The sequence below is a fragment of the Carya illinoinensis genome, chromosome 7 (assembly GCF_018687715.1).
Source record: "Carya illinoinensis cultivar Pawnee chromosome 7, C.illinoinensisPawnee_v1, whole genome shotgun sequence".
NCBI lineage: Eukaryota > Viridiplantae > Streptophyta > Magnoliopsida > Fagales > Juglandaceae > Carya > Carya illinoinensis.
Window position 1 is genome coordinate 19,785,920 of NC_056758.1, and position 13,367 is coordinate 19,799,286.

Here is a 13,367-nt window from a genome sequence, read left to right on the forward strand (position 1 = left end):
TATTGCCTTGTATGTTGAGAAATGCCACACATGCCGTCAAGTTAAGGCCGAGCATCAAAGACCCACTGGTATGCTCCAACCCCTCCTTATTCCTGAGTGGAAGTGGGATGACATCACGATGGATTTTATAGTGGGCTTGCCGAGAACGCCTAGTGGGAAAAATTCTGTTTTGGTGATTATTCACCGGTTAACGAAGAGTGCTCATTTCTTGCCTGTTAATAACACTGATTCCTTGGGTAAGTTGACATGCTTGTACATGAAAGAGATAGTGCGGCTGCACGGCATACCGAAGAGTATAGTGTCGGATCGAGACCCAAGGTTCACGTCTCATTTCTGGAAGAGTTTGCATGCAGCATTGGGTACTAAGTTGAAGTTCAGTACTGCATATCACCTGCAGACAAACGGCCAATCAGAGCGCACCATTCAGACCCTTGAAGACATGTTGCAAGCATGTGTCATGGAATTTCAAGAGAGTTGGGAAAACCATTTGCCGCTCATAGAGTTTGCATATAATAATAGCTTCCATGCGACCATTCATATGGCTCCCTATGAAGCTCTTTATGGGAGAAAGTGCAGATCGCCCTTGTGTTGGGATGAAGTCGGGGAGAGTAAGATTATTGGACCCGAAATAATTCAAGAGATGCAAAGCCAAGTCTGGATCATCAGAGATAAAATGGCGGCAGCTCAGAGTCGCCAGAAAAACTACGCTGATACCAGGAGGAGAGAGTTATCTTTTGAAGAAGGTGATTGGGTTTATCTCAAAGTCTCTCCCATGAGAGGAGTTAAGCATTTTGGTAAAAAGAGGAAACTGGATCTGAGGTATGTCGGCCCTTTTCAGATTCTGGAGAAGGTAGGGTCCGTCGCCTATAGAGTTGCTTTGCCAGAATATTTTGGGGATATTCATGATGTCTTCCACGTATCATCCTTGAAGAAGAGCTTTGGACAACAAGAGCCACGCTTTGTCGACCCAAAGAGTATTCAGTTGCAACCGGACCTTACTTATGAGGTTGTTCCGTCACAGATCATGGATTGGAAGGAGCAATAGTTGAGGTCCAAGACGATACCTTTGGTTAAGGTGGCATGAGGAGATCCGTTAGCTCAAGATTTCTCTTGGGAGCGAGTAGTAGATATGAGGGAGCAGTACCCATACTTGTTTGAGTAATGACGGTACGTTTCTAAATCTTAGTCATAGGTGGTTTTATGTGATATTATGTGGCTTGTTTCAAGTTGGTGTTTGATCTTGCAAATTTCGAGGACGAAATTTGTTTTTAAGGGGGGGAGGATGTGATGACCCGCTTTTACGTGTATTTTCACCTGAAGGAGTGTTTTTAATTTAATTAATATATTAGTTTATTTATTTTAAATTAATGTATTTTAATTGGTTTTTAATTTATTTGATGTTGTGTTTTATTTATTTAGTCGTTTTACGGTTTTTAATATCGTTTTCGGCGGACCTGTTTTGGTTTCCGGAGTGAGAACTGAATCTCATTTCTTTTCCATCATCTTTTCTTTTTCTCTTCTTTCTCTTTTTTCTTCTTTTTCTTTCTTTTCTCTCCTCCCCGATTCTCTCTCCCGCGCGACACTCTCTCTCCTCTCCCTCACGCCGTTTCGTCCAGCTGCCCAGACCCACCACCGCCGGCCACCGTGCGACACACCACCACCACCAATCTCTGCCCCTCCCTCCGGTGAACCACCCCACAAATTTTCACCACCAACGAAGCTGCCGTTTAGTTGGAAAACCACCTTCAAGCCACACGGTTTTAGCTCCAATCTGCCGTCGTCGCTCCACCTCCGGCCACCACCGCTTCACCACTTCATCATCGACTCCTTGCCGTCCTAACCCACCTATTTCCGGCCTCTAACCATCGCCGGAACAGCTCCCACGAGCTAGTTTTCGATTTGGGTATTTCAGCCCTTCAACCACCATTTTCGCCGCCACCCATGGCCAAACTCCACTTCCCTTACCTTCATAAATGTCCCTAGACCATTCCCTATCAATCCCGAGCTTTGGTTTGTCCCTGTTCAAAAGTGGGTATTTTACAACCCATGGCCACAGTGAAATTTCACTGTTACGTTGCTTTTCTTCCGCTGTTTGCAACGCCGCGAGCTTTCTAAAAATACCATATAGCGCTGTAAGTATTTTCCAAACCCTACTTTTAGATTTAAATATATTATGCTCTTACAATATTTATTTATCTACTGGTTGGTTGATTCAGGACTGAGTCCGAGGAGTTTGAGAGTCGGATGGATTGAGGACGGAGTTGCTTGGTTTGTTGAGTTGTGATTGGTTGGTTGGTTTATGCCTTGAGGCGTGCATTACATATTGCATTCACGTGCATTTTATTTAAATTGAGAAAATCCTGTTTTATTGGCGTAAATGGATTTTCGGGTGCGTGTGTCTCATGAGCCCAAGCCGGGATGAGTTATTATCTCGGTGGAGCTACTCTGGTCACTCGGGAGCATAATATACTGAGTGACGTCCCCTGAGTTGTCGCTAGGCGATGACGGGAGCGGGGGCTAGAGGATGCTTGGCTACGAACGCGCCGGGTGCGGAACTGGGCATCGCTCGTTTAGGTGTCACACGCGTGGTCGTTACCTGCAGTGTGGCACAGGAGCCAGGGTGTGCGGATGACCCCTAGGGGAGGTCATGGTGCATACGGATTAATTGGTTAATGGTTTGAGTTTGATATGGGCCAAATGTGACTTTTGGCGTGATATTTGGAAAGGATATGTTTTTGGGCCAAATGAGATTTTTGGTGTGTGTGGAAAATTATGGTTTATGGGACATGTGCATTGCATTCTTTCATGCATGTTGTTTGAGTTAATATGTTTTTATCTAGTGGTGTTTGGATTTTACTTACCTGCGGCACCATTTTTTGATTCCGTAGATTTTGGTGTAGGGTTTGAGGAGGAGGCTGAGCCCGAGGATGCGGCTCCGCCGGAGTGCTGAGTTAAAATCTATGCTTTATTTTCGACTTTAAAAACTATATTTGTGTTTTGTAATATTTTATTATGTATGTTTGAACAGTTTTGTATTAAACTAAGAAAAAAATTCTGGTACTTAGTTATTGACTTTGCTATCCGCTGCGTTTTTTCTCGTGCACATTCGTTGTTTATACACACACTTGGCACACGTCGATAGGGTGGTGACTCGAGATGTCATCATCCGAACGTCTCGATTTTTTCGTGTCCGTGCATGGGGATTTGGGGGCGTCACACCCCACATGTTGGATAGAGCAGCATTGGAACCTAGCCATGATGATTTTCGTCTCCTTAATGATGTTCCCTAGCATAGACCAAGGTTCCTGAAATTTCTGCACTTGTGTAACCATGACCAAGGAATCACTTTCCACAATAAGGTTCTCAATGCCCAACAGTAGACAAAACTGTAGTCCTCTCAACATGGCCAATAGTTCATCTTCGGTAGGGTCGTTTACCTCTTGCTCCTTCTTACTGACCACTAGTATAACCTATCCTTCAGGGTCTCAGAGGATGATTCCCACCCTTACCTTGTGTTGGTCATTGAAAATTGTGCCATTGACATTAAGCTTCAACACTCTAGGAGAAGGTTTAGTCCAACCCAGATGAGGAGGAGGTTGCCTTTCAGGATGCATTTGAGTTTCATGGTATGCTTTTAAGTAGGATATAGCATGTTCTAGAGCTGCTTGTGGAGTCTGGGATGTGTCCTCATGCACAAATTTGTTCCATCTATACCAGAACGACCATGCCATTATCACAAACATTTCTAGCACTTAAGCTTTGCCCCTTGCTTGAACCTGGGATACGATTTCCATGAAGCTCTTACTTCTCAAACTTTTTGTGACATAGTTGGCCAGTGGTGATAAATTCCAGCATTCTTCTAATTGGTTGCAAAGGACTAGAGCATGCCCTCCACCCTCGTGCTCTTGTTGGCAAAAAGGGCAACAGGGGTCGGTCAGCACTTTCCTCAACTTCAAGTTGCATCTAGATGGAAGGCATTCCTTGCAAGCTCTCCATGCAAACATTTTGACTCAGTGAAGCACTCTCAACTTCCTTATAGCCTTCCACACCTCCTTGTTACTTCTGGTATTTGAGCTTTCCCCTATAGTTGGGTCTCAACCTTTGCTTTCAACAACCTATATCCACTTCTTACACTATATTTGCCATCTATACCTTCCCCCGAAACCATTTTGTCCTCATGTTCCCCTATTCCAAGCTGGATTCTGTATATCTCTGTTGCTACTTAAGGTTGGAAAAGTATATTAATTTTTCCCACCTCCTACTTGCTTGTGTTGAAGTCTATGAGGTAAGATACAGTTGCATTAGTTTGGCTGGGATCTGCTACTCTTTGTCCATAGCTCATTTGCCTGAATTTTGGGATCCAAGGGTCTAACCATAATTTGATTTTCCTGCCATTGCCCACCCTCCATATGCAGCCCTGTTTTAACAGTGTTTTAGCCTCACATATCCCTCATCTAAAAATTGTCCCTGTTTGAAATATTTAGCTTTGTACACCTTGTGCAGCAGTGATGATTCATCTTGCATGATACGCCACCCTTGTTTGGCTAGAAGGTCTTTGTTAAAAGCTTTTAGATCTTTGAAATCCATCCCTCCCTCAGATTTTGGAATACACATCTTGGACCAAATAATCCAATGGATTTTGTGCTTGCTTTTCTTTTGCCCCCACCAGAATTTTGCCAAAAGTTTTTCCAGTTCATGACATAGGGTAGCTAGGATCTTAAAACAGCTCATGGCAAAGGTGGGAATGGAAAGTGCAACTACTTTGATAAGAATTTCCTTTCTCCCCTTGGGATAACAATTTTTTCCTCCAATTTTTCAATTTTAGCCATACTTTGTGCTTGATATCGGAGGACTCTCTCTTTGCTCTTCCTACAATTGGGGGCAACCCCAAATACTTATCATGGTGAATAGCTTGTTGGATGCCCCAATAGTATAGAATTTCCTACTATTGGCAGTGGTGTACATTTTTACTAAAAATCATGGTTGTTTTTAGTTTGTTTATCTCCTAACTTGATACCTGTTGATAGCTATTTAGTAGGTTTTGTAAGTTCACATTTTCCTACATTGTAGCCTTACATAAAACAATACTATCATCTGCAAATAATAGATGATTAATGCACGAGGCCCCTTGACATATTCTAATTCCTGAGATCAACTTTCTGGCTTCAGCCTGTTTGAGAAGAGAGGTCAAGCTTTCAGGGCCTAGGAAGAAAAGGTAAGGTCACCTTGCCGTAGGCCTCTCAAAGGGATAATGTGACCTTGAGGGATGCCAATGATTAGGATTGAGTAGCTTACTGTTTTAATACAAGTCATGATGAGGTTAGTCCATGACTAATTTAACCCCATGTTTTGCATGGTTTTTTCCAAGAATTTCCATTCAAGTCTATCGTAAGCTTTACTCGTGTCAAGTTTGATGGACATGAAACCAGTTTTTCTCGATCTTTTTAGTTTTAAAAAATGGACCACCTCATGTGCCACTAGAATATTGTTGCTTATCAACCTATCAAGGACAAAGACACTTTGCGAAGGTGATATAATGTGGGGCAGGATAGATTTAAGTCTATTGGCAAGGACTTTGGCAATGAGTTTGTAAGACACATTACACAAGCTTATGGGGCGATACTCAGCTACTATTTTTGGGTTCTTCTTTCTTGGAATCAAAGTAGCATGAGTATGATTCAGAGAAGAAAGGAATGTTCCGGTGTTTAGGGCCTTCATAACAGCATATGAGACTGATTTCCCTACTATTCTCTACAAAGATTGGTAGAATACTAGGGCCATGCCATCGAAGCCAGGGGCTAAAGTGGACTGCATTTGGTGTATTGCAACATCTACCTCTTCCTTCGTGAAAAGTTGAGATAGAGTGTGATTCATATCTTCTGTAACTTGACCCTCGATTCCAAACCAGCAATCTACAGTTTCACTGAATAAGCCGGATTTCTTGAAGTACCATATGATGAGCTGATTTTTGTTGTCCCCAACCTGCCAAACCCCTTCCTCGTCCAAAGCCCCTTCAATGGAGTTCTTGCTCCTCCTTTGAGAGGCTTTATGGTGAAAGAAGGTAGTGTTTTTGTCCCCTTTTTTCAACCAAAGGGACTTTGATCTCTATCTCCACATTATTTCTTCTCTCTCTATCCATATGTGCAAACTCTCACGGGCTACCTTTTGCTCCTCCACTTTAAGGCCATAGAGGTTAGCTATTTGTAATCTCTGGATGGCCTTTCTTGCCTTATTGATATTTTCCTAAACATTTCCAAAGACTTTGCCATTCCATTTTATTAATTGCTTGTTGCATTCATCCATCATTTTCATTAAGGCTTTGAAGTCAGAATTTTCATCACTATAATTTCAAGCCTCTTCTATTATTCATTTACAGCCTTCATTTCCAACCCACATCGCCTCAAAACAAAAGAGTTTAGGGCCTCTCTTATTCTGTTCAACCCCCTTTAAGTGAAGAATTAAGGGGATATGGTCTAAGTGGGCTGCATTGTCGTGTATAACTTTCACTCTTGGCCAGAGGTTGCACCATGTCCAATTAGCAATGGCTCTACCTAGATGTTCGTTTATGCTATCTTTTGATTTCCTCTTGTTGCACCACGTATAAGGGATCCCCTCGTAGCCAAAATCTTTTAGCATGCAATCATCTAAACATGATCTGAAGGCCATCATCTACCATGGCGCCATGTTTCTTCTCTACAGGTTGTTTCAAGGTGTCCATACACACTTGTTAAGAACCACTTGTTGTGCCCTCCTTCCTCTGTGATGTATGAGCTAATGTGGAATTTTAAGTAACTAGTTATCGTGAGATTAAGTTCATTCTACCATAACATTGCCAAACCTCCACATCTTCCCTCAGTACCCACCATTAAACAACAATCAAAACCCAAATGAAACTTTAAGGCTTGCATTCTCCTAGTTGATAGTTTAGTCTCTTGGAGAAAAACAAGCATGGGAACTTCCCTCCGAATTAGATCATGGAGAGCTCAAACTCCTCGGGGGTTCCCAAGCCCCCTGGAGTTCCAGCTTATTATTTTCATGGTTCTTGGCAAGACTATTTTCCAACCTCTGCTAATAGTTCTGATGAAAATTTGTCTCCCTTGCTTCCTATTCTTTGGTGTTTAGGAAGTTGTTGGATATTTTCAATACTAACTCCAAACGCTCGTGAGCTATCCCTCTTCTGGTTTTTTAGTGTTGGGCTTGTAGTAGTTGGTGAAATGGGAAGGCCCTTGGTCCTTAGCCATTTTTTCCTGTTTGTATTTTTGGGTTTGGGCTCATCGTGTGCTATGAGGCCCTCCACCAAAGCCCCTTCAATCACCTCAAGCCTGCTGGGTGGAGGTGTTGAGAATAGCACAGTTGTTTGATCATTTTTCCTGCTATGCTTTGAAACATTTCCTCTTTGCCTACTAACTGTCGGTTCCATGCTTACCTTACTAGTGTTGACCTTTACGTTATAGAGTTGAGGTTGAGACTGATCTTGCTGGGGTATAATTACCCCTAAGACGGAGTTGACAACTGATTGCTGGAGCCAGGCCTCCCCATTTCCTGCCTCCTTTTCTGGGTCTATCTCCAACAGTAGGAGTTTAAATTCTGTCTAATTTTCCCGCTTTAGGAGAGTCCCTTGCTTCAACCATCGGAGGAGTATTGTTCCTTTTCATAGACACTAGAGTATTGCTTTTACTAGATTGCTGGTTCTCGTCCCTTTTCCCTTGTCACTTTCCCAGATAATCCCTAGCCCTCATCCATGGACCAAAGGGCATCGTTGTCTCCAAAGGTTGCTCAGAATTTGACTTCTAGTGGATTCACTCGCTATGACCATATCCTAGCATGCCGCATGCATAGCAAAATTTCAGCATCCGATCATAACTGAATCGAACCCAATGCGTGCCAAGTTTCTCTAGGTTTGCCTTCTTTGCTCTCATAAGGGGTTTTGAGACGTCCAACTTGACTTTAATTCTGAGGTATTCCCCCCATGCTACTGTCCCCTCATCTGCATCCATATCTTCCACTTCACCCATGGATTCCCCGATCATTTTCCAAACAAAGGTGTTCGTGCATTAAGTGGTAGGTCACGCAGCCGAATCTAGAAAGAGGCTTCATGAAGTTGAATCTTGTTGACATGCAAGTCTCCCTCCATTTCCTTCATCAAGACCAGGTTTTTGTCGAAGAACCAAGGCCCTTCTGCTCTGATTCTATTGCGGTCCCTCACATCCACGAATGCCACCAAGATCATTGTTGGGCCCAAATTGTTGAAGGAGATGTTTTTCACTAGACGCCATATCTTTCTCATAGTTTGCTTGAAAGCTTCCTTGTTGTAGTGGCATTCAGTAAGTAAAGAAATTATCAAACATTTTTCCCCCATTGAGATGGTTTTCTCAAGAAGCTCGACCTCTATTAAGACCTCTTCATTTTGCTTTCCTGACAAGGACAATTGCTTATACACTTTTTCCAACTCCTCTGCCGTTGATGTCGTGTAACTTCAACAAAACAAAACTCATCATTGATGAATATAGGTTAGGCTCAGAAGCTCATTGTTTTCAAACACAGACGTGAACTGCGAAACTGCCTACTGAGACAAGGATAGAGCCTGTACTAAGACAGGAAGTTAGGTCATTACTTGATCAGTATGCCTTTGATTCTCTGATTTTTTATTTTATTTTTATTATGTGAAAATGATCTGAATCTGTTTAGTACTCTTTTATGATATATATGATGTAGCATCTGAGAATCTTTGGCATGACATTCTAATTCTTTTTGTGGTTCTGATATTTCTTTTATGATCTGATATTTCTAATTTTGTACTGTATTGGTACCAACATTTCTATTTATGAGTGCACCTACTTTAAAAATAAAGTGGTTCTTTTATGTGATCTTTCCTATGTGCACACTCCAAACTCCGAGAATGATAAGGGGCATATTCACTTCTGTTTCTGCCCGATTTGGCTACTAGGGATTGCACAACGAACCTTGTTAAGGGGTTAAACATGGTCTTTGCTCCAATATGATAATTCTGTTCTAATATCAAGATGTTCAGTATTGCTATGCCAAAGGATATTTGTATATGAGTACTTTGAAACTATCATTTTGATATTTTGATGACATGTTTTGTTCTCCCTTCTAAAACTAAAAAGATTTTGTTCTACAATCTATACTCTGTAAATGGCTCATGTTTATATACTAGTATATGTTTTTTACTTACTATATTGTTGATAACTCACCTCTTATCTCCAAAATATTTTTAGATGTTGTAGATGTTTCAGCCGAGGATCAAGAACAAGAAGCAATGACAAGATTGTTGAGTGTAGGGGATAAGTACTAAGATTACTGGAGACTATTATTCAATAGATTTGATATATTCTGTTGATTTTGGTTTATTGGGATGTTGATACTTTTATTAAGATTTTGAGGAGTTGTTGATTTATTTGTTGAATTATGTCACTAATGACCTTATAGAGTGATAAATAGGTATATATTTGGTGGAAATAGATGAATTTATGTTTATAAAGTCTTTGGAAATAGATGAAGTTAATAGTTATATATGTTTATGGAGTTTTGAATTATATTTGTATTAAGGGAGATAATTTTCTAGATGACAAGAAGTAGCTCCCTGACCCTCCAAGTATGAGGCGTTACAGTAAGAGGAACTAGTAACATATATAATACTATTTTAACATTATGAAAAGCTTGATACAACACTGACACTATGGTAAATAAAAAGATATGATCAAGAGGAGAATCCTAATTCTTTTCAACGTCCTATTTTCACTCTAGTTTTTTCTCCTCCCTCTCTTTATTTTTTCATGCAATATAGTTATAGATTCGTTACACTTGTATGTGTAACAAAGTATATAGATATAGATATATAGCTCACACATTCAAACCATAAGCATATACGCACACTTCCGTAGACTAGTTTCTTGTTTAATACATGTTCTAAGATAGAAGGTTTTTCGTTCATGTTCTTCTTCCACCCGAGCCACTTTCTCTCTGGCAATTGAAATAGATTGCAGCCACTGGTAATCCAAGGTTGTAAAGCTCAGCGAAGTCCCTGGTGTTGAAATTCTGGCGCCATCCAGGTGCATAGACTGTCTGCCTACCCAATTGGCGAAACAAAACGAAAGCAAATCGATGAATCCCCACTGTTGGTCGTGGGCTTTCATAGCACACAACTTCTTGTCCTGCAATCATTTCCACTTGGCCAGTTAATGATCATGATGATTATTTGGGTGCCATGAATAACCTGACGGAGAAAATGCTGAGATCTAGCAAAACAGCTTGGCCTTGACACAGCCTAGGAAGCTAGTGTTGGAAAAGTAATAGTGACTCATCCTAATTGCTTAGAACTTCTTCAACAACCTATATGTAGAGACAATTTCTTTAGTGTTGCTAATCTCACCATACCGTTCATATTTTGCTGTTGTGTCCTCAAATAAGTATCAATTACAAAGCCCTTTTTGTTGAAGAATCTGTTTTGCCACAGGGGAAAGGGCATGCTTTTTTGTTTTCGTCAAAGGCTTGGCCAGGGCCTATTTGTCAGTGCCCTCACCGCTCTTACTTGAGGGAGCAAAAATGATCGAAGAGATGATATGATGTTGGAGGTTTGTGGGTTATGCGAAAAGTTGAGAGCAGATAAACCCCGATAGATGAATTGGAGTCTTGATTAATATGTATAAAATGGAGATGACCTAATATTATTCTTCTCGAAAAACATGGAGTTAATTAATGAATTGCACCCATGGAAGGGAAGTGCCATTGTTATTTAGTCAAGAACATGTGCAGAAACTACTCACCAAAGTTTGCCCCGGTAGTTGCTGGAATATCAGTCACCAACCTAACAACACCAAAGAAAGAAGACCAGTTAATTAATGAGCATTGCTACACAGCAGCCCCATATCCAATACACCAATGTAAAATAGAAGAGGGTAAAATAATAAATTCATGTTTTTTAATAGTGTAAAAAAATATGAGGCTGCTGTGTATATTTTCTATTAATTAATTCAAATAATGGTACAAGGTAATATTAGAAGACCTAGCGCATTGCGGAGAGGGTGAGAGAGAGAATAGAATAATAAATTAACACCGAGCCCATCGTTTGAATATTAAAATAAGATAAAATGAATTAACACATAACGGCCTAAGTGAAAAAATTGACATCCATGATACCATTTTGTTTCTGAAAATTCCTTATTACATAATAGAACTCCATAAAGTCATCAAATTAGGATATATGCAAGATAAAAGAGAAGAATAAGTACTGGTGAGAATGATTAAATGATAGCCAGATATAAATCAAGTTGATTTTTCGAGGTGGAAATGGCTCCACTTTTGTTCATGTCAACAGATGCATATTTGATTGAAGGCCGTTTCGGTGGTGAAAATATTTTGTTTTATTTTATTATTATAATTTTATTAAATTTTTATATAAAATATAATAAATAATTTTAATTTTTTAAAATTTTAAAAAGATAATAATATTAAAAAATAATATCTTAATAATAATAAAAAAATATTATAATAACATATTCGAAGGAAAAATTTAATTACAAATACAACTGTACGTTAATGTATAAATTAATTTAATATGATTAATTAAAAAATAAATTTTATTAAAAATAATATTAATTTAAATTTTAAATATAAAAAAATATTATTAATATATTAATTAATACGTGGCTTAATTTATACATTATAAAACTCAAACTGCAAAAAAAATAAAAGGCACAAAAAAATTAAAGAAAAGTTAAAAAGAAAAAGAAAACGAAAGGTGGAATTGTAGTCGTCAACACGAGTACATGTAGGGTCCATTGCTTATCCTAGAAACCTTGTAAATCTAAAGAGACTTTGGTAGTAGTGCTCCCTGAGACATACTGTACTCTATCTATCTATCTATCTATCAATCAATCAAAACGAGAGAAAGTAATTTGTCAATTTCACTAAAAAGAAAAAAATAACAGCACCAGGCCAGCCTTCTCTGTAGCTAAACTGTGGCCGCCGTAGATACCTATACGGTGTCATTTTCCTTATCTTGGTCCCCATGCAACCCCATATATCAGTTTGTCACATATAAGCTTTTCAATTGTGTATCTTATATATACTGCTTTGGAAAATATTTGTATATCGATTGAGTTTGGCCTTCATTTTCATGGTTCATATATTTTAATTTTTTTAATTAATGATTAAAAAATTATTTTTTTAATATATTAATATATTTTTTTAAAAAACATATTTAAATATATTAAAAAAAAAAGACAAAAAATAAAAACACAAGTTTGTGCTAGTGCGAATCCCAACAGCCAAAGCTAGGCGGCATGCTATCATAACTCTACTGCTTATATTTGAGAGTATTATAGATGAATAGAATTTAAAGTCCAAGAGTGGTGATACTCTTGCAGCTGCCCACTACAAGTTTCCCCTAGGTTAAAATTAATTTTTTATTTTTTTAATTATAAATTTTTATCATTTAAAAATATTTTTAAAAAATATAAAAATATATCAATATATTAATAATTACTTTCTTAACTATTAAGTAAAAAATTTAAAAATAAAAAATAAAATACAAGAGGTGTCAAAATAACATTTTTGTGAGGCCAAACACCAAAACTAATCATGATTTGCAGAAAGAGAGAGACACAGAGAGAGGCTGCTCACCAATGCAAGTATTCCCTTAGGCTGGGATCGCTAGGACTGGGTGCATCAGGATCCACCATAACCTAAAGTGGACGTGATCATCATAACTCAGATATACAAACTCAGAACCTATCTAGAGAAAGAGGCACAACAAGGAAAATAAAAATAAACGTTGGTATTTTTCTTTTCTTTTTCTCTAATAAGAAAAAAGGATAAATGGTATTTACCAGAGTGTAGAAAGTCCGGAGGTCATCACCGCCTACATCAACCCTAGGTGGGCTGACAACATGAGACGGCTTGAGCTCACAGCCATTGTTAACCTCTCTATTGTTGTAAGTGACCCTCAGAGCAATGGACTTCTCAAAGGGGTCCAAAACATCTCCTATAACACGTCCAACAACTAGAGGGTCTCTATCCCTTTGCATGATTGGAAAAATTCAATCCTCGATCTACAGCACTAAAAGTTAAAAACTTATATTCAAGCAGTCTTTGTTTGCTGATCAACTTCAAGGGGGATTATGGCTATTTATATATTGTTCAGTGGTATCTACCATTCACTTTTGTGCCATTGATCCACAGATTTTAGCTATGGTTTTTGCTTTATGCTTTTTCTATTATTCCTACAAGTAGTTCATGTCAGATATTGAGAGCCAATAGAAATCAAAATAGTGAGATCTCTTCCCGTCCAAAGTGGACCTAAGTTTTATCATCGGTCAATCAATTGATTCCTGCTTGTACTGTTC

The 13,367-nt window shown here is 39.0% G+C and overlaps 1 protein-coding gene across 1 annotated transcript; it reads right to left on the bottom strand.

The window, feature by feature from the left end:
• Positions 1-9,650: 9,650 nt before the first annotated feature.
• On the bottom strand, positions 9,651-13,106 carry LOC122316869 (protein HEADING DATE 3A-like). The gene is made up of 4 exons (XM_043133699.1): positions 12,852-13,106; positions 12,646-12,707; positions 10,788-10,828; positions 9,651-10,175 (listed from the first exon to the last, which is right to left on the bottom strand). Exons 1-4 carry the CDS (start codon positions 13,047-13,049, stop codon positions 9,952-9,954), a joined length of 525 nt encoding a protein of 174 aa, XP_042989633.1. The 5' UTR covers positions 13,050-13,106; the 3' UTR covers positions 9,651-9,951.
• Between the last annotated feature and the right edge of the window lie 261 nt (positions 13,107-13,367).

What these genes read in the sequence shown, in the direction of transcription:
- LOC122316869 (XM_043133699.1), bottom strand. Translation starts at nt 13,049, where the DNA reads ATGCAAAGGGATAGAGACCCTCTAGTTGTTGGACGTGTTATAGGAGAT. An exon ending in CTAAGGGAATACTTGCATTG is followed by an intron (nt 10,829 to 12,645) that starts GTGAGCAGCCTC and finishes TGGTGTTGTTAG; the next exon opens with GTTGGTGACTGATATTCCAG. An exon ending in AACTACCGGGGCAAACTTTG is followed by an intron (nt 10,176 to 10,787) that starts GTGAGTAGTTTC and finishes AAATGATTGCAG; the next exon opens with GACAAGAAGTTGTGTGCTAT.